This window comes from Dromaius novaehollandiae, chromosome 1, assembly GCF_036370855.1.
Source record: "Dromaius novaehollandiae isolate bDroNov1 chromosome 1, bDroNov1.hap1, whole genome shotgun sequence".
In the NCBI taxonomy this organism is placed as follows: Eukaryota; Metazoa; Chordata; class Aves; order Casuariiformes; family Dromaiidae; genus Dromaius; species Dromaius novaehollandiae.
The window spans coordinates 18820357-18842815 of NC_088098.1; the positions used below are offsets into that span (position 1 = coordinate 18820357).

The window sequence follows — 22459 nt, forward strand, 5'->3', positions numbered from 1 at the left end:
ACAATGGCAGTAATAACCAATGAGAGGAACTGACATTTTCCTGTACCGCACACCTGAATAGCTGAGGTATAGGCTGCTTCCTTAAGCAGAACTTTTCACTCGTGTTTCTTTGACAATTAATTCTGTATTTTGCAGGTGGTCAGGGATGATAAGCACAGTTACCCACTGTAGGCTAAAATCTATGACACTCTTGTGTCAATGTATAAAGAACATATAAAAGCCTGATTACAATAATGAGAGTAAGAATGGCATCAGGAGACAAAAAACAGTTTAGCATGCTCCACTACAAGTTTTGTGAGTAATATTTGGGCCATGTAAGCAATGCTTTCTTTAAAGACATTTTTAGCAACAAACTCAAATGAAATAAAATCCTCACTATTCTACTTAAATTTACTTGTCAGTGATCTGTCTTATAGGGTCACCAACCACAACAAAATCCTCACTCCTAGAGGCTTACCTTCATTAGCCTGTTTTGGTCAGCTCACAAATGTTCCATCTGTGCCCAAATAATAAGTATGATTAGTACTGAGGCTTCCATGTATCTGTTTCAGTGGGGTACTATCTTTCCAATTGCCATGTCCTGCTGTTGCAAACAGATAAATAAACTTATCACATTACCATAGCATACAGGAGTCTCTTACCTGTACTAGGAAAATATTTTAATTAGTGGCTTTTAAGGTCTGAGAAATCACCTTGAGATGACGATTTATGCTGTTTGATGGTATTTCATTAACAGTAGCTGAGCTCATGTTATCCATTACTCTGTCACCTTTGATTAGTTTAAATGTAGCTATGACTGTATTCTTACTACATGAATTTATCTTCTAGAAAAAATTAAATCTTTGAATGTAAAACCAGATATATTTTTGGGGCATTTTAACTATCCAGTTAAAGAAGATTCTGAATGGCCAGAACAATAAATTTTGGGAGAGAGATAAAACCTTGTGTCTTTCTACTTTAACCCACAGAGATACAAGACACACAGTAAGAACAGATTGCCTGGTATTTGCCCACCACATAGTTTTTACATATTCATTTGAAACATTTGGCAATGGCCACCCTCATAGCCAGGAAACTAGACTGAACAGACTATGGGACAAATCCCACACTGAATTATTTGTTGTTTCATGCAGAAAGTTTTCATGAAATTTCTTTATTTCATACTTGCCCTTCCAGCTGGTATGGAGTGGCAGAGCAGCCTAACAAACTGATTGTGAGATTTCAGAGAAAAGAAAACGCTGATCTATTTCTATTCTAACTGGTAAACAAATAAGTGAAAAAACATAAGTGAAAAAACATACGTTTAACATAGGACAGAGTGATGATTTCCATTATGTAGTCAGACAAGTCATTTAAAGTGTTTTACAACCTCTTCACCTATTTTAATCAGTATGAAATTTAATAAGACTCTGAATGTCCATCATAGGCCTCATCCAACTTCTAAGTCAATGGAATGACAGCCAGATAATAATTCAGAGGACTCTCAGTAAATCCATGCAAGCATTTACTTTCACATTAATATGCCTTGAAGAAAGTTGAATACAAATGACTGTATTCTAGTGAATGTATTAGATAATATGCAAACATTAACAACAACTTTCCACCACAAATCAGCAACTGTTTTAAATAAAATTATTATTTCCATTTCTCAAGACAAACAGTATTAAGTATCTTTGAAAAAATAAAAGTTCTTGGACTTATGATTATTTGTTTCTGTTTATTAAGAAAAAAGATTTACATAGAAAAGATAAGGGGAAGGTAAGTAAATAAAGTAGAATTCATTAGCTCATGTAATAGCTGTACAACTCAATCTGATGACAGAAGTTGCAGAAAACCTAAATAATATAAAAAGTCACTTCCAAAATGCAACATTGACAGAGTGAGAACAAGACACAAAAACGAGTAACATGTTTGTGCAATCAGGAATCACAAGGATATGAGAAAGACACAACCATTAAACCTCATGCCAAAGGATATTCCTCTAACAACACTATGCTGTGGGGGGAAATGAAATTATAAATGTAATTCTTTAAGACATCTTGGTATCTGATATATCCTGCAATTTATCATTTACATTTTGATTTTCTACCTTTTCAGAGCTGGAAAGCCTTCAAAATTTTGCCTAAGAGGACACTCCAGTGAGATGGGTATTTTGGTTTTCACAAATTCCCAAGCTATTCTTAAATCTTCTTGTTTTGTCTCATCTTCCAATGGCAACTGTAAGTTAGTTTTCCAAGGACTAAGTAAAGGAAAATAAGATAATGAGGAATACTGAGTTCAAAGCTATTGCCTGAACCCAAGTATTCTTACATCAGAGTTTGGGACAGCTTTTACTGAAGTCTGCAGAAGCTACAGAGATTTGCTGGAGCACCTTCAGGGCAGCTTCCCATGAATGTGTGCAAGTTTACCAACACTCCACCAATGGCATGGTTAGGAGTAGCATCACAAACTGAAATGTTCTCATAAAGTCTGTGTGGATTAAAAAAAATATATATATAGGGGAAATAATGAGAACAGACACTTTAATGGCAACAAAAGACGATGATTTATTTTTACTGACTTCCAACTGGTGTTAGATCATTTGAGAGACATCCAGTATATTCATAAGACCACCACAGATATGACTACATATGCATATTCTGTCTATCTCACTACCACACCCTCTCTCCATAAAGGCACTAACTATAAATAAAACGAAAACAAACACACACAGAAAATTAGGTTAATGCCAGAAAAAAAAAAACAGATTGCTTTTATGGACATCTATGTTTATGTTTGTATACATTCATGCTTTAAATGTATGATTTTAAAATTAATTTAAAAAGTCACCTTCATTTTGGCAATACAACTGATAAAATGAAACATGCAGAAAACAGTTAAACAGAACTCAGTGCATCATTTTGTCAGAATGAAGCAGTACTTTATCCTTTTATGCGTTGGGAATACATTCATATTACAAGGCAAAAAAAACAGACATCATCTGGCTTCTGTATAACGTATCTGCTTTTCCACATCTTCTCCAACATCTTTGGATAGTAAAATCTACTCTTGAAGGTTAAACTGTATGATGGTTATATTTTAACAGTCTTCATAATGCAGCAAGGCAAAACACAGCTGCCTGTATTTACTGTTCTATTTCCAGGCTATCCATTTTTAAGTCAGGTGGTTTAAAGCTAATCACTTCTTCGTAAGTAAGTTCTGCAGAGAGGGGGTAAGCAAGAGAGAAGAGTTGTGTGATATTCTTAAAATTATTCTAGACCAAACCGTTAAATGGATACATATGACTTGTAGTTTGTATTTCCAGCCTTACTATATAGAGTCTAGATCCAAAAACAGGAATCACTAGGAATTCACCAGGAATCTGTTAGCTTCAGATTATGAATTAGGCTCACAGATACTATTATTCTACCACATCGCTGTCCTCTACACCTAATTACTAAAACACACAGACCCTGAAATGGAAACATAGATTATGCTGTCAGATGACCTGCCAAAATGACGTAATAAAAGACAAAATGTAATGTAAAATGGAACCTTTAAAAGCTCCCAGACAGGTTTTAAAATGTACACTTTTAACTGCAGAAAATGTTCTTTATCATCTCAGTCAACTGCCTTCAAAATAAACCACTTGGAATTCTGTACTAATGCCTTGGGTTCTAGGGTTAGGGGTTTTTTGATTTTATTATAACTAGCTTAAGGTCTTCAGACAAAATATTCTTTTGCCTTAGATGCTTGTAACAGTCCTATTTTCACCAAGAAAGACTTAAATAGAAACATGGGTTCTCTGCTCTTTTACACTGCTTTAGGAATAGCTCTTTATCTTTCTGTGCTGACATGTCATATTTTGTGCCTTGCAAAGTAATGAAAAAATGTCAGTAGCTACTTCCTATGTATTTTCTCAAGTTAGATAACAGATTTTTAAGCACCAAATCCAGCTCACACATAAATAAGTGGCTGAAAACACATTACCTCAGGATCTGTTTTTCAAATACTGAGTGTTAAATCATATCAAACTTATGCCTATTAGCTAGTTTGTTTAAAAGATCTGTGATGAGAGACACTAATACATATACAAGTGGACTTGGCACTCCTATGGAAATTGCATAAAAATCTTATGGCTAAATCTTTCTGATGCTTTGATTGTGTTACACTGCAGCATCATATAATGAGACCAGTGTGCCAGCTTAACCTAATGAGTGGACAATTTTCTCAAAGAGATGCCAGGTGCAGAACCCCTAAGGTTGAAGGACTGGTTAGGTGAGTCAGTGACTGGTCTGAATAAACTTATAAAAACATGTCAGAAAAAAATCTAGGTTAGTTTGGGCTGCAAACTTCTGAGATATCTGATGGAGACCAAGGAATCTCTTAAGATAAGATGTCTGAAATCGCATTTCACTTTGGGTGCTCAGTCCCTCTCAAGATCAGTCACCACTGATTTTTTATTTGAATAGAAAGAGAAGGGAAATATGCCATTGAGAAACTGGGTCAGTATTTCATTAACAATACATTTTATGCAGATGGTGACTTTTGATGTCATTTTACTTAAATGTGGCACATACTGCACTTGAAAATAAGTTGTTAGTTGACTTAATAAAACGACAGATTTCTGCGTGCAAGAAGTGTGCACAACTCTGTTCTATTTATTCTTCTCTGACATGAAATGCTGTCACTCTGGGGACAGAAACAAGCCTGAAGGGTATATAGATTGAGAGGACAGCTTCTCTGCACTTTGTCCTGAGGCATTCTTACTCTTGAAGTCTTGATTTTATTTGTTTCATCCCTCTTATTTTTATGAGGCAATAATATGACTATATTTTCTTCAACTGTGCCAAGCATAATGGATTTAAAAAGCTTTGTGGAAATCAAAACAGAGCATTCTCAGAGGACTGAAAAAATCTGAGCTATCTGCTTGTGTCTTTCTTGTTCCTTTTCTAGCCATGTTTTCGCTCAAAAACTAACCTAACCTACAAATCTTCATCTGGTCAATTCTGCTGTTTTCAAACAACCCAGTTGTTGTAAAAATAATGTGGGTTCTTGTAAAGATAATGGGGTTGCTGTTGGCATTAATGCTATAGGCATATTTTTATAAAATTTTTATTTACAAAAAGTATTGTAACATTACATAAAGAAAATAAGTTGTTTCAGTCAGCCATCTGTTTGATCAAAATTGTTTTTTATTATGTGGTAAATGTTGTAACAATCTCAGTTGCACATGGACAGAATCTGGACACTGAAAAGTGAATTGTTATAAAGCCAAAAACCTTTTCTTATGCACTGGCCTCACAGGTATGTTACTGACACTAGTGAAGTTTCATTTCTAACACTGTCTGCTGGAAGGGAAAAAGAGAACAGGTTATTATAGCATTCTGTTAGGTTCTCTCACATGATAAATAAGTGAGAGCAAGGAGTCACAGTTATTTGATATGATGTCAGAAATTCATTGATACTCAAGGCTGAGTAATTTTTGCTGTTAATTTACTTGTTTAAAGAAAACAGGAAGCAAAAATAAACTTCCAAAAAATCTATGCTTTTAATCCCCTTTCCAGGTTTAAAAGCATTACGTTATTAAAGCATGCTCATAAAAATAGTAATAAAACTAATGATACTGTTATAATTCCTGACCCAGTTTTACCAGGACAGTAGTTTCTGTTAGGAGAGATTAATAAATATTTTATTTGTTAGGATAATGCTTTGCTAAGCTATATGGAACCATGAATACTGAAATACAAGGCAGATTAAAGATAGCTTAATACACACATTTGCAAAAAGCTTAAGAAAAATACACATTTTTCAGGAAAACAAGGCAAGAAATGAGAGATGATCTTCTCATTCAGTCTACAGTATTTAACTGATTAAAAGTAAATAATTCAATACTTACAGCTTCTGATTTTTCTAAGTACATGTAATAAAGAACATTAAAAATGTTAGTATGCTTAATCCAATACTGACTGTGGTGTAGCTTGCTATGGAGACACTCCTGCACTGTTAATCAGGGCAACTGAACAATATAGATAACTGATTCCTAACAGACTTCTGGCTTGGGTCACCTAGTGTAGTCCCCCAAAATTTTTGTACATCTTTTGTAAGTTAGTGTGGTCCAAGGACTTTTCTTGGTAGGTAACCTGGAGTGGTCACCTTATTTCGAAGGCTAAAGGGGGTTAAGAGTACAGACACAGACCATTCTGTGCAAATGGTGCCCAAAATAGTTTTAGGTATATTTAATTTACCATGCCTCAAAATACTCACATCAACATTACTGCTGTTTTAAAAGTTGTCTTTTGACACTCTTCTAGGTAAAAATATCAAAAAGATCATGTCATTGTTTTTTTTCCAGGAAAAAAAAGGTTGAGGATTTTTCTTTCTGAACAGTTCTAAATACTCATTTTTTCTAACTCTTATTTTCAGTCAGTTTAGATTCACCAAGGAATGTTTTCCTCCTGGCCTGCTAAAGAATCACTATACAAAGAAACCTATAAAAAACACCGTCTTATATAAGACTGCCTGTTCTCTTAGTTATTCAACACACAGAAAGCAAATACACATTTGCCTCAATGCAGCATCTGAAATATTGTGATTTACCTAATAGAAAATGCTTTAATACCTAGAAGTTTCTGCTTCTCTTCACTAAGTCAAATAACTGAAGTCATTAGAGCCTTAGACTTAGTATTTTCTCCATCTTCAGAGCACAGAAGCTTTCTTAGAGGATTTTTAATGCTATATGAACCACGCAGAAGTGTGAAGGAAGTTTATTTCCCAAGATAAAAATATTGTCAGGAAGAAGAGCTACATCTCCTGTGACAGCGCGGTTTTGAGATCTTTGTCTCACAGGTCTTTTTTCATGTATAAAGAAGGAATTATGTCTGTACTTCCAGCGAAGACTGTGATGTACAAAAATATACTGCTGCAGAATATATTGTCTTTCCTAGAGAAGTCACTTCTACTTCCCCATTTCAGTTCAGAAAGTGTTAAGCTAAAGTTGTTCCCAAAATAATTTTAACAGTGTTTCATCACAATCAGTTTCATGAATCGGAAACTGTTAAACTTTCCTGTTAAAGACTCAGTTAACTGAAGTAGTAGCAGAAAGTAAGTCATCCACTGTAGCAAACTGAACATTGCTCATGATAAACAAGATACATCGTGTTGTATGCTGCCAGATTTTGCAGAGGGCACATGGAAGGAATAATTGATACTAGTCAATTCTCATTTTCCATACAGACTCAGTAGGATTCTAAAAAACCCTTTTCAGGTGCTAGGAGGTTGCTTTATTGTCAGAGAGAGCCATGATCCATTTCCTACCTTTTTATAAGGTGAATTTGCTGTAGTCAGTCTGCTAGTCCTCCCCCCCACAATCCCCAGGATAGAGGATGGCACAAATGTAGGCAGTCAGTGGAAGGGCACAAGGAAGCTACGGAAGGTCAGTAATTTCCATCATAAACCTATCCATTATGCTAGTATATTAAAACTTTGTGGAATAACAGTTACAAAATATACTAATAGAAACAGAAGAGCATTTACTATATTGAATGTAATGTTTCATCTTAAGCCAAGGAGAGGGCTTTATTAATTAATAGGAACAATGAATTTTTTAGAACATTACTGTTTTAGTTTGAAATATCTAGTAAGAATGTTTTAGCATAATATGTCCTATTAGACAATAATGAAACTGGACTGTACTTCAGTATACTTAAAAACTTAATGTTTAGCCATATTGTTATTTCCGTGATACTGTAGTGCAATACAAGCATGATGCAAGCATGGCATGAACCATTTAAAAAAAAAAAAAAAAGGCTGTTGCAATATTTCTCAAGGATGGGATGTAAAGTGTAACTCCAAAGTAAAATCCTCATCAACTCTCATCCCAAGAAGAGTCAGTAGGATGGTTTAGCCATTAATCCCAATTACTTGATTGTATAAAGAATTATTAGCAAAATGCACATTTATGTAGATAATTTTCATGTATGGACTTAAAAATTCGCCACTTCTGGCAGAAAGATTTGGGACGGTGAACTGCAGAAGCTGAGGCATCCTCTAGTGATCAGTGACAGACAAATACTCGCTAATGACAGGGGGTTATTAGGGAAGAATCCCTAAGACCTGTATGTGCTAAAAAATATTCTAAGGATATTGTAGAATACCTAGCAAGTGGCTTTCAGATTAGTGTGCACTGGACAAAAAGATGAAATGAACATGTTTTAAAATTTTATTATAGAAAGAGCTGTTGCCATGCAACAAGATTTCTGACTTCTTATCTTATTCATATAAGACTCAAAGAGATTGCAAATATGATAACTGCTCTAGGTTTATTTGCTGTTTGTAATAAGTATTAAATTTATATTTATATGTATAGTACAAATAATCAGCACTTCCTATAAAATTTTCAGGTGACCATTTGAAGAAACAAACCTCACTAAAGAGCAAATATTCAACTGATTCCTATCATCTTTATCTACAAAGTAATATGAAAACAAGGATCAGATCAGCTTAGAATCCTGTAGTTTATCATTAGCTTTACTAGCAGCTCACATGTGAAAATCACTTGAACACAGCCCAAGTATTTCTCCCATTGAACAATTCCCTTGCTTTCAGATAGCCATCCTTAACCTCCTAGAGAAGAGCTGTTGCTCTGTATTATTTGCATAAACATAAAAATGATTTAGAAAAGCACACAAAAAATTACAGTCCATATGACTCAACTGCCAGCATGAATATGCTGACATCAGACTTGCTGTATTCCTCCACTAAATGCTCTGGGTCAGGGTCAGAGCTGGTACAAGTGCCTGTAATGTCGTAGCAGTGCAAAGTGCTTTAAATCTGCTGGAGATTAATTAAAGAAAATTCTTCCTGCAAAGGTGCAAGTAGGCTGAGGTAGCTCCATCACATCTCTGGTTCAAGTTTTCCTATTGCCTCATTATTTAAGGTGAAAAAGATGATACTGTGGCAGTAGCTGAAGTGAAATAGAAACTGCCTCCAGTCTCAAGGGGGTGAAGCACATTCTCTATGGGTACATGGAGACAAGTGCTCCTCTCTCATGCCGGAAGCTGCTCAGTTCTGAGTGAATGAGGTGTACTTCACTTCCTTAAGGTCACCAATTCCAATGGACAGATACTCCAACTGTGAGAGTCTAATTATCTATCAGAAAAAAGAAATAGCCAACCTTTCTGTCAAAGGCTCCTTCTTGGGGTACCAAATTATCCAGTTAAAACTCTGTCATGTCTAGTCTTTCTAAATTGTTGTATGTTCGCTGATGTTTATGGGCCATAGGAGAGATCCAAACAAGATACCAGACAAAGTCAGCAGGTGTGCGGGCTTCTGAAACAGTTGTTACAGTCTAATATGACTATTCAAAACACAGATAGGCTGTGTATGTTTTTCTAAACTATCTGCAGGGTGTACACAAATATCCACGGATGCACATACCATCCAAAAGAAGTAAACTTCAGTTCTTCCCTTAAGCTACCATACCATTCAGTCAATATGCTTAAGAAATATAAAATAACCCCTATCTACCTGTCTCCTATGATTTCCTTATTAATGTGTGTGCATTGGAAGTCATAATAACCACCATATATCATTTAAATGGCCTATCTTATTTGGAGTCTGATCTTTTTTTTTTTTTTTAAACTTAAAGTAACTACATTTTACAAGTGCAGTGCACACACAGGAGAAATACTGAAGTGGAAATTCACCTTTACAGAAAGGGCCGACATGAAGTACATGCATCTCTACTCCCACAAAAATCACTTAAGCTTTCATTATGCACAGTACACTGGTGCACAGTCTGCACTATGGTAACTTTCACCTATGGGTGAATATTTCTAGGCAACAAATGTGTTACTCTTGTTTTTGCATTTACTCATAGCAAACTATATGGGAACACATTGCTGGCTCTGAGGAGAAGTAGGCCAGAATCCCAGATAGCGTCACTTGCTCTAGGTCTGTTACTTCTGCTGAGGATCTGACCTAGAAAATTAGAAGTAATATAAAACATGTGGTTGTGTGGTCACCAGCAGCAGCTTTCAGTTAAGTCTGAACCTGCTATAGGAAATGTAGTTAGAAGATGATAGAGGAAGAAAAACAATGGGGGAAGAGAGTGAAATCCACAGAGGAAAGACAACCCTTTCCACCTGTCCAGTCCTACAAACACATGGACCTATCTCGTTTCCTTGAGGTTTCAGAGCTCAAATTATTCTGATTAGAAACAGAGCAAAATTGTTACTTAACTCTAGTTTTGTTCTGCTGAATGTATTAAGTACTGTGTGCAATCCTCTCTTACCTTTCCATTCATCTATGGTTCGCTCTTTATTCTCTATTGACTCGTCATATAGCTCGGCCTCAGGCTCATCATCTGGATCATGATACTGTACAAAATACGGATGTGCAAGTGCTTCTGAGGCAGTAATCCTTTTATCGCTGTCTAATATAAGCATCTTCTCAAGAAGATCTACAGCTAAGGGAAAGAGAGAAACTCAGATCAAAACCAGAAGAGACCATCTAGAAGAGAGAAGCAACTGTTTGTGCACAAATCTATTCTCATTAACCTTAAAATCAGCTAACATTATTGGAAAAAACACAAAGTATTAATTTAGGCAATATAATAAACAAATTTTGAAGATTTAAGCTGAGAAGAATTTTCTGTGCTTGTGTCACACACAACAGTTCATTTTGGTCTACTTGATACCCGACTTACCTCTTTAGACATCAAAGGCCCCGATTCTGAAAAGTTTTCTGAGTACTTAAAAGTTAAATATGCTGTTTTGTGCATTGTGTGCTTAACTTTGGTGCTGAACAGTGGAAATTTAAGTAACTTAACTTGTGAATGTGAGATTACACTTTCAATTGGCTGCACCTGAGAAATCACCAGATGAAAATTCGAAAACAACTTTAAAGGAACTTTACTAGTGTAAAGTAAATTCAAATATGTTCACTTTAAGGTTGTCAGTTCTGGAATATTAGAAATGAGGGACATCTGTAAGGCTGGAATTGGTTTAATATGAAAAGTTTATCATAAATATTTTAAATACTATACAAAAATTATTTTTAGTGCTTTCATACAAGCATTGCCATCAATTTGCCTTTATGATATTAATAGGTAGCATATACTCATGAAACTCATGCAGATAAATTCCATTTTTGAAAAGAAAGCATTCATAACTACTTGTATTTGTAAAAATAAAATCATCTTTTAATACACAGGGAAAATTTTGAACTTAAAATACTTCCCTGTACACAATGTTTTAAGATACAGTCAGTGGAATTGACGAGGCAGTGTAGCAAGATGACTCAAGTGACTCAAACGTCTTCTTTGCCATGTCACAAGAGATGGCTCACTGAAACATCTCTTTTGCATAGGCAGACCCGATTGACTGGACATAAGAATAATTGTGCAGGATCAGACCAAATGTCTTTCTAGCTCAGTATCGTGTATCCAACAACGGCTAATAAATTAATAGGAAATAATATTAAAAAAGGTCAATCAAACAGCTATACTTCCTGGTATATTCTTCTGCATTCCAGCAATTGAGAACTCCTGGCCATCCTGAGCCAGAAGTGATGTCTTCACTCTAGATCTAGTGACATTTTTATTTATTCCTGCTATACATAGCTAGCTTTTGCTTTCTAAAACACCCGTTGCTTTTTCACCCACAGACTGTTCCCTTTAGGAGCTTACAGGAAGCTCCACCAGAAACAAAAGACATAGGCTTCACAAAGGGAAAACAGTCTCAGGATGAAAGGTTAAAGAATTTTCTTTTCATGGGTCTGATGATTATTATGGGATCACGTAGCAAAGCAGGACTTGAGTTTATGTGGTAGTGAAAGATTTAAACTATACCAGTCTGACTTTCTTACCTAATGGATTGGCACCACGAAACACTGCTTTCAAGTCCTGTTGAGGCATATGTGGAAGAGATTCAATGTATTTTCTTGCCTGGGAACAGATCAATACATACCACACATGCAAAGGTTAAATTTTGCCCAACAGTAACAATACCAAGTCTAAAAAAATAAAAGCAATAACTGTTACATTTCTTATACATAGAAAACAACCTTTACATAAAAATCAGTGTGTGACTTTGTTTTATCACCCACATACATGCTTACTAGACAGGAGGGTTTTAAACAGGTATATTTTGCTCTAAGGGTTGTGTGTTAGAACTTACGTTTTCACCTATATAAATTGGTTCATTGCTATATATTGCCAGGGAACACATGAATCTAACTTTCAACCAGAAACTGCAACCTAAATCATTACCCTCATCAAACTAGTATAATCTGATCTGCTTCCTTCCCTTCCAACTCTCCTCTGCTTAATAGTAGTTTCACTGACCAAAGAACAAATCCTGGTACTCCCAAGGTGCAGGTCTTCAGAAGTTTAAGAAGTTTATAGCTTGCCTAGATTCCATAGCTATGAAAGGCTCATCCAAACACAGCTAGAAGAGACCTACCCTTACATCTGATTCACAGATGTTAGCATGATGCCTAACATTATACGACATATATGACATTGTATGAGCCATGAATTTCTGGGATGAGGTGGATAGGTAAGAGAAATGCTTATGGGTAACTGAAGAAGTTGAATGCCGATTCTAAAGGCTGTGGACAGAACTGTCAGTTCTGAAAATGAAACAGTTAAAGAAGAGGAAACTCCAAATTAGTAAAAGAAACAGCTAGTCTCTGAACAAACCTTAATCCTTTTAAAACATACATCTGTGTTACAGGAACAGTCTCCCTGCACACTTGGCAATCCCATTAGTTTATTATGGGAAGCTAACTAACCATCCTTGGCCTACTGAAGACAGAAAAGAGAATGAAGTTCGTACTGAGCAACTCCATGCCTTTAAGTTAGAGAGGAGATTGAGAACTGTGGACCTATGTTAAGGATTGATCAACTCAGCATTACAAAGCTGCAATAAAATACTCTGACATATTATCTGTGAAATCCTATAGCCACACAAAGGCAACAGATCCCGTACCTGACCCAGTTCACTCTGCCATTGTCTTCATTTCTGCAGCTACAGGTATAAAAGTACTTTAAATCATTACAAAACAGTCTCCTTTCAAACTGCGTTCTAATTTAACAAAGCAAGCCTATTTATTTTTTCTGCTTTTTATTAGACCTAAGCAAATTCTAGCATACCTCTAGACCATTAGTGATACATTTCAGAATCTTAATAAGGTTCCAGTCCTAACAGAAGCAAGGCTTTATGTCCCCAATCCGTTACAACCATATTAGCATTTTTCCCTTTTTATTATGAAGGCTGATAGCTAGGCTTTCTAAAGGATGATTTTTTTAGCAGCTGTAGCTAGTCATGCAGAGCATGATGTTTAAAGAACAGGCAAACACAGGATTCACTCCACCTATTTTGTGCCCCTAAAAATTCATAAAGGTAACGAACACTGGCTGGAAAAATCAGGGCATGCAGCTCCTATCAGAATTAAGTTTTCTAGGGCATTAGTTTATACATATGTATAAACAGCAGAGCAAGGGAGACCTGTCACACATTCCTGCATGGAAACTATGGGCTAGGAAGAAGCAAAAACCAGATTTATCTTATGACAAACATTCATGGATTTGATATTTGTTTCTGTACTGCCACACCAATTAACATCACTAATCCAACCACGACTGAATAAGATACGGTCAATATTACCTCCAGCCTTGTCCAAAGTCCTCTGAAAATAACACAGGCCTGTCAAAGTGTCTACCAACCTGTCCCCTGTGCTCATATTCACCACAGAAACGCACTCAACAGAATCTAGAGTTTTAAATTATTCTGAAAGTAATGAAATGCAGTCGCAGTTTAAACCCATATTAACATGAAAGACTGGCAAACCAGCTCAGTAACCTGTGCTGAAACATCCCATGAAGTTGATCTTTTAATTTCCAGTTCTATAATCCCCCACTTATAACTGAAAATAGGGTTAAGTTCTCAGAAAATCTCTGATCTTGCTGTTAGAGAAACAGACAAAAAATTGTCCAGGATGACAAGCAACATTAAGAATTATCTAAAGAATCAGGACAAACTATAAGGTAAAGAAGAACTAGAAAGAAGGCTGGGAAGGGACACTCCCATGCAAGAGGCAAGTACCTCAATCTTCTTTGACACTGCTCCTTTTACTAGGCAGCAGCAGCCTGGAGGTCACCTAGCAGAACTAGCATTCATTAACTTTGCTCTTGTGTTCTCCCTAGGCTCTAGAGGTATAATTTGCCCCCATGTAACAGTTTCAGAATTCCTGTATCTCACCAAGGTCTGCTCTGAAATGGAGGAAATTGAAGAGAAACCAAATTCCATCTGCAGCAAATATTTAAGATGTTTAATCTCATAATCAAAAAGCTTACAAACTGACTATTGGTGGTCACGCAACCATCTGTACATGCTACTCCGAATGCATTACTGCAGAAGTCACAGGCTCTTAAAAACACACAAAGACTACATAAGTATCTGTGCTTAGAACAGCCCAATACTAGACCTGCTTGTTGGTCCTATCCCCCAGTATGAAGACTATTCCTCTTCCTGCACCAACCCTTCTCAGATGCTCAGCAGCCACAAACTTTAGAGCGGTGCACTGGTCTATAATGATGATTTTCATTAAGCTTGTACCTTTAAGAAATACAGTATTGGTCTGGCTCTCCTACTGGTTCTTTCTTACTTAACCTACTAGTATATTCATTTTTAAGTTCAAACAAAACTCATCAATACATATCTATGAGCTGAAAAGTACACATTAGTGTTATAAATCTAGCAAACTAGCATCCGAAGTACCAGATTGACCTCTTCTAACTAAGCTCATATTCTGCACGAAGCCTTGAGTAGAAGGATGAAAGAGGAAGTGTTATAACTAAGTTGTTATTTTATCTACTCTTTATTCCATCTTACCAGGCCACTGAGCATCTTAAAAATACCTTACAGGTCTCACGTTTCCTGACCACCTAACTTTCTAGATGGTATAAGCAAAAGCAGCTCTGCCTTGCTCTTCAGATAGCCTCAGGATAAGGAAGGACAAAATAGTTGAGATGTAAGTTTAGGAAAAGACAGACATAAACAGCAACAGCTTCAGCTGTTGGTATCAGTGTGCTGTTATTTATCTGAATTTGTATACTGTGCCCATCACCTGACTTTATTAATCAATATCATATCTCATTCCTTACAACCTGGCTGGACATCCATGGTTATTGCTTAAAGTGAAACTTTTAAACATAGCTTTAGCAGAGAAATGAGGTGGAAATTATTTATTTACTAGATCACTGCCTTCACAAAAGCTATATGGAGAGTTACAAATCACATCACTAACAGTGCAGATATTAGCGTGAAAACAGACCTGACACGCATTCAGAGAGATGAATAAATATCAATTTCAAATTAGCGATCCAAATAAGAGTACTTATGCAGAACAAACAGTATTTGATTCCGATATATCTGGTTACATCCCTCACAAGGATGGAAAGTGCAAAAAATGAAAGAGATACTAGATTTAATAACAATATAATTCTGAGCTAAACATCTGTTTGAATTTTTATTTTTTATTGTAAGGATAGCAGGAAAATAAAAGATCATCAAGACCAACTGCAAAGCTCCTGTCAAAAACTGAGTACATAAGAACAAGTATCAAAATTAATACAGCTGATAGTCAAGGCATTTGGATACCTCTAAAAAGAGTATTTTTTGAATAGTGCCAGTCTAGCCACAGGAAGAAAAGAGAAGATTTTAGAGTATTTGCTCATTTCCAAATCAGAATATCAAAGTAATAAAATCAATGACATACAATGCCAATTACAGAAAGGAACAATGAAAAATCAGTTAACTGAATGAAGCTGTGAACTCACATGTTCTGATGATATCTTCTTCAAAAGTTCAGAACTGGGAGTACCCACAACTTCCATTATTCTCTTTAGCTGATCAATATCTACATTATTTCAGGAAAATTAAAGGGAGTGTAATAACAAATAAACATTAGACAATCCTTCTGGGTTTAAATAATTCATGATAGGGTTAAAACGTTTAAGCAAGTGAGCAACACTGCTACACCATTGTTCATGGAACCATATCAGTTCACATCTGCTGAAGCCTGGTCCTAGAGTATAAGATTCTCTATTACACTATATGCATCTCTAATGGGTGTGGCTATCTGTGGAAAAAAGTGCATACAAAATATTGCTGCCCCTTCCTAGCTCCCAATTCAACATATTCATAAGCTTAGTTTTAACTGCACGCTTATGTTGCAGCAATCCGAATAATTTCTGAAGAACAGTCTTACATATTATAGCAAATTGGGCTAGATTATTGAACTCAGGTCTGTTAAGTGGAGAATTCTCATTTGGTAGACTTTTACATCCATTTTGTATCACTTTCAAGATTAAAAACTTTAAAATGCACATTTTTCTTTGTCGTATGTGACCTGAAAAGTGCATTACATTTTCCCTAGAGACTCAAGGTTATTTTATAGTTTTAATTAAGTTCATAGAATCATGTAATTGTAGACAACATTTTAGAATAGCAAAAGTATCTTATCTCAGGAAACCTAGATTTACTGTTTTTTCTAAATACGACATATCTATCAGGTAATCAAACAGTTTAAAGCACAGTCATCACCCATATGATGAACATCTGAGTAATGCCTGTGGTCACTGCAGAGGCTAATAAGGATGAGCTGAACACACAGGTCAGCGGGGAGACAAAGTCTCTTATCCGCTGTCTTAACAGTTTTCCAGGCAATTCTAATGTCATGTTGTTTTGCACCTGTCAATGTCTTAATTTTAGCAGAACTGTTAGCTTTTTGGGGGGGTGAGGTTCATAGTAGTAAGAAAAGTCAATATTCAGTACAGCAGAATGTGCCTTTGTTTCTCATATTAAAAGCTTTCCTCCTCCGATTGTTTCCTCATTCTTCACTATCTATTTTTCTTCAGTTTTCTTTTATTATTTTTCTGTTCTTCTGAGCAACTGTTTTTTTTGTTTCGGTTTTTGGGTTTCTTTTCCTCCTGTCAGCATGGGAAACGCTAATGGAATTCACTGACACTCCAGCATGGACCACAGAACAGTGCTGAAGATGAGAGAGTACTTTGTTGCTTTTATGGAATATCAGGAACCACTGGCTCTTTTTTTTAATAATAGGACACAATATGCCTATTAATTCACTTATTATATAAAAGTTAATTGTTTAGATTTTAGGAACCTCTGAGCCTGAAAGCATTTCTTTTTCTAAAAATTATATTTATTAGCTGATCCAAAAATTCTACCTTTTCTCTGCTTCACTTTTAATGTATGTCATTTCATAGGACACACATGGATGAAATCTGTTTTAACTAGGCTATTATTTAAATACCAGATACAGAATAAACAGTAAATGTAACTTACTGTTGTTTAGGAACATCTGTTACTGGTTTTTTTCCCTACCAATTGGTCTCATACTCAGCTGTCATAATACTAAACTAAAGGACTCGCAAAAATTGCTTTTTTGAAAGTTGGTTACCTGAAAGACATTCCCATAGAGATACTTCGGTCATTAGAAAAAAGGAAGAACTAAACAGAATTTGCATTTTATATAGCTGCATTTTAGGTAAAGGATACAATCATCTCCTGGAAATAGGGCCTTCCCTTTCAATAGCTCTGCCATAATGCATCCAACAGACCAGATGTCAACTGCCAAAAAACAGATAGAAATATGTACGATGAATGAGAGAGATCATTGAACACAGTTGCCTCTTAGTTTATAACTATATCCAGGGGAAGCAAAAGGAAAGTCTTTATAATTTACCTGTTTGATTGTAGTGCATCCAGTTTAACATAATTTCTGGAGCTCTGTACCATCTTGTTGCAACATATCCAGTCATTTCATCATCAGTTTGTCGAGCTAAACCAAAGTCTAAAATCTACACAATGAAGAAAATATATACATTAAAATCCCTTGTTAATTTTGTTATGGGAACTGACTTTCTCCATTGTTGACTTCTGCGTTTATCCAGGGAGTCCAAGTACCTCACTTTCAGGGAAGTAAAACTGCAGTGTTCTACGGAGGACCCCATCTGCTCACCCTGCTGTGTGTAGTCTGTGGGTCTGCACATAGACATTCCCAAAGTGAGGAATCTGGCCATGAATATATGACTATAATGTTGAGAAAGTTTGCCCTCTAAGGCAAACTTTACATTTTTCCTTGAGCTCAACTGTCCTCTGTCATTCATTTGCTAAAAATAAGCACTGTTTCTATAAAGATGAAACATTATCAACTGGGAACATTTGTGTAAAATGCCAACTCCTAATGCCGCTAGCCATAACATGTTAAAGACAACACAAGCTAATCGCAAATCCCCAGAAGTTCTGTTGATTCCTTCTCACATCTATTTAAGTATCGCTACATACAAGCAGCATTTACTTAAATCACACATCATTCTGATGACACTAGGAGAGAAACATCTCTTCCTTCCCCAGACTCTCATTCTTATTATATAATATTTTATCACACAGATACAGAAAGATATGTATTTATATAGACATGGGCATTACAACAGTATTTGAGAAGTGTGGATTACAGGTTTTTTGTTTGTTTTTTTAATGCCCCTAACTGGTAATATAATTGGTAATATTGGTATCTTTTTTTCCTCATATCATTATTTAGTTTAGTGTGTATATTCTATAGAAATAAAGGTGAAAATTATTAAGTTGCTGCATATAAACAATGCAGATGTAGATACATATCACAGGTCAAAACTTCAAGGTATATTCAGCTGATGTACTCATTCATGGGCCAAATTATTAGGCTATGTACCTTCTGTGAGGAAGTAGAGCTCAGCATTTTGCAAAGATACTTGTTTCGACAATAAAATAACATTTGGGAGAAAACACATGTTCATGGAAATGTTTTTTCCGTGCCGGGGAGCAACAGTAACAAATAGATGGAATTAACTGAATAACAAATAAATATGCAAACTAATATTTTCTCAGAAAACTGCCAGTTTGAGAGCTATTACAACATTCGTCATCACAATAGCATGACTCCTACCCTCAATTCACAGTCTTCATTTACAGCTAGGTTACTGGGCTTCAGGTCCTGTACCAGAACAAACAGAGTTAGTCAGATACTATTTTAACCTTTTAAAGCATATTATAGCGATGTCTTAATAACACATTCAATGCATGGAGGGACATGCTCCATTCATTTTTATTATAGCAACGAGTGAACTCACCCGGTGGATGATTCCAGCCGAGTGAATATACTGTGAAACAAAGAGGGGAAAAAAAACGTAAAATTTGAAGTTAGAAGTGAAAGGAGACATAAGTCACTTGATCTGTCTTTTTGCTATTGAAACTGATAATATATACAGAATGGAGTCACACCATATTTTCAGGGTAAACAGATATATGACTATATTCAAAACCTACTTGTTTTCTTACCTAGGGCTAGATATTTCAAGAGAGGTAACCATAAGCACTGGATTCTCTCATAAAAAAATTGCACTTGCAGTAATTCTTCTGCAAAAGTTTCATTCTGATTTGAAATTTATTTCTGTCTGGATATCCATTATTATATCTGGATGTCCATTTTGATCAGCTAGTCTCTCAGTGAGCCATTGGCCTAGGTAACAGTACTGACTCCTAGATGATATAAGCCATCTTCCCGTACTGCGAACACCTCCAGCATTTCAGTGTCCTCCCCATTCTGAATGCAGGTGAGAGTAATTCACACCTCTGGATAGATTAGTGGCCAGAATACTTACCTAGGCCACGGCATTGCTTGAAGTCCACTTTCAAAAGAGGAACCTTAAGTAGCATTTAATGTCTCTGCTGTTTTATATAAAACACAACAATTCAAACAGAGATTGAGAAAAATTTCCTCTGCAATGGCCTATAGTCAACTTGTTAGGATTAAGAGACAGCTCATCTATAATTTTACTGACAAAGATCAGTAAGACCTCTTAAACACTCACTTCTGTTAATGAGAATTTAACTTTTTTTAGAAGCAGTGACTCTATGCAAAACTTGTATACTGAATGGGAAAAACTTAAAGAAAAAACAATGACATTCTTCTCATTCCATATCTATGTGCTGTTTATCAAAAGGCAGCGGCACCCCTAAACGTTTTTCACAATAGCTGTAACAGCTGAAGAGAGGGGAAACTGGAACACTGTTTGCAAGAGAATTAACCATTTTTGTGTTTTGCTGAGATAGCAGTTTCTGTAGGTAACACCAAGAAACCTCGCACCAGGTAGTTCAGAAACTACTGAAACTACCGGATTCCGGGTTAATGCTTCATGTGTTCAGACAGCTTTTTCTGCAGGACTTGAAGCCTGTGTTGAATACTGCTGAACACCTGTACCAGAGAGTCCAAAGCTTACTCACGTATAAAAGCACACGCTATAATGACTGCGGCACACATGTAAACCAGGAGTTATACCTGTGATCAAATGTTCTCCAAATGAGGCATGAGAAATTCAGTTCATAGTCTTTTATTGAAGACTGCAAGCTGGATAATTAATTCTAAAATACATCTTTCTAGTTAAGCTATTAACTTGAGTAAGTGAGACAAAGCAATTAAGGGCTCAGTTCTGCAATCCTTACTCACTAAAATCTGCACTTAAATTGACAGAACCCACGTGCATGAATAAGAATTATTGTCTCAGGCACCAGGTGACTTGCTCAAAACCATGTAATACATCTATTTCATAGCCTGGATTTACCACAGCTTTCTTTCAAACACAGAACTATCTTCTATGTCTAAAACACTGAGTACTGAAAAGTGAACTACTAAAGCAGCTGATCTTTTCCTTTGCTTATGCCTAGGAAAAAGATATCAGCATTGGTCTGAAAAAAAATGCTTATCACCAAGTACTGGGAAGCATTTTCTACATCGCCTCCTGATTATAGACACTTATATGTTTAATGTCAGCAAAATGATATACATACTTTAATTCTTTAGGAAGAAAATTTTGCTACAATATCATTGCCTGTACTATCTACTGTATAAATTTTAATGAATATGATTAAAGAACAATGACTTCACAAATGGTGTAAATCCTATGTGGTTGCATGTAACATTGTATTTTGCTAGGGATAAACTTCCACAAGTTTTCTAAAAAATGCAACTAACTTCGTTATCTCTCCGCGCATTTGATGCTTTCTGCAAAAATCAGTACTGTAGTTATTCAGACTTGGTTGTGTTTTCCAAAGCATGAACATGAATTCCTTGCCACTTCACTTCAGACATCTACCCTATTCATGAGCAGGTAGTGAAAAAACTTCCAAAGAATGTGAATTTTATAAGACAGACACTGTGTGCTATAGACATTTTCACCTGAGATGTCACATAAGAAGTGCTTCTCCTTCAGCAATAGCTTGAATAGACACTGATCTAAAGTTAATCATCACAGAGAGTGTTCACATGTATTGTGCATGTAAACACTTGCAGGCTTGGAGTTTTATCTTTGGTTAAAAAAAAGAATCAGATCATTTCTAAAATGATTACTGCTGATGAAAGGAAACAAGTATCTGTGTACTCTTAACAGACAAACAAAAGAGTTTAAGTACTGTCACTGCAATGAACCAGTCATTACTACATTTTGGTTGCTGAGCTTAAAATCCTTACATTCAGCCAGTACCTTAAGACCTCGAAGCAACTGATATATGAGAAACTGTATGTGGTCATCCGTTAACTTCTGGCACTTCACAATGTTGTTCAGGTCAGCACCCATTAAATTTGTCACAAGATACCTGTGAAAACAGAACACACACAGAACAAAACAAAGAAACACACCCCGTTTAAGATTGGCAGAAGGTAAATCCCAAAAGAAGAACCTCTTAAGAGTAACTACAGAGTTCCATGTAAATTCCTTTTCTGCTTACTACTAACATACAGTTTATTTCTGTCCAGTCAGCTACGACTTTAATGTTGAAATTTATTATGTCTTTAATACTGAAATCAGCTATGAGCTTTAATATCAGAGAAAAGAAAAATCCTGCTCACACATTAACAACTTCTATCTATGTTTTCTTAATGACACACTATAGCAGTGAGGGGAGAACATACCATGTTTTAAGATGAATAGGAAGCCTCAACCCACATAAAAGTGGAAGCCTGAGATACCTAAATGACAGTTACTGTGAGGCCCTGGAATATCTGATGACACAGATTAACATGGGATCAGTTGAAATAGGAGTACTTTGTTTAGCTCCCTCTACCCCAACTGGAAGTTTTATTTTTTGACCCGTTTTGCAGAAACATCAATTCTCTTCCAAAGGAAGTTGGTGGTACAGAAGTATGCACCTATCAGTCCCATGGTTTAATTTCGCTCCACTGAGTCAAAGCGATTTTGGCCGCTAATTTCCATGGAGCTAAAAAAATATTAGTTACTATTACCTCTGCTAACCTGTTGACCTAGCTGCTTATACCAGATGACAAAAACAACTCAACATAAATGGTATGTTTGAGTAACACAAACTCAAACTAGTCCTGGGTTGGTCAGGAATCTAGC

At 35.9% G+C, this 22459-nt stretch overlaps 1 protein-coding gene across 4 annotated transcripts in view; it reads right to left on the reverse strand.

Annotated features, from left to right (window-relative positions):
• Positions 1–1697: 1697 nt before the first annotated feature.
• The window catches only part of MAPK11 (mitogen-activated protein kinase 11), a 36371-nt gene continuing 15609 nt past the window's right edge, over positions 1698–22459 (reverse strand). Inside the window, exons 4-12 of one of the 4 annotated variants that reach the window (XM_064506540.1) lie at positions 21587–21698; positions 19178–19207; positions 18994–19041; positions 17752–17866; positions 17565–17636; positions 15824–15903; positions 11848–11926; positions 10274–10447; positions 1698–3198 (exon numbers count right to left, since the gene is read on the reverse strand). In XM_064506540.1, coding sequence (XP_064362610.1) covers positions 3125–3198; positions 10274–10447; positions 11848–11926; positions 15824–15903; positions 17565–17636; positions 17752–17866; positions 18994–19041; positions 19178–19207; positions 21587–21698 — 784 coding nt within the window. In that variant the 3' untranslated portion in view covers positions 1698–3124. The other 3 variants (XM_064506535.1, XM_064506544.1, XM_064506529.1) reach the window with 3 other exon arrangements.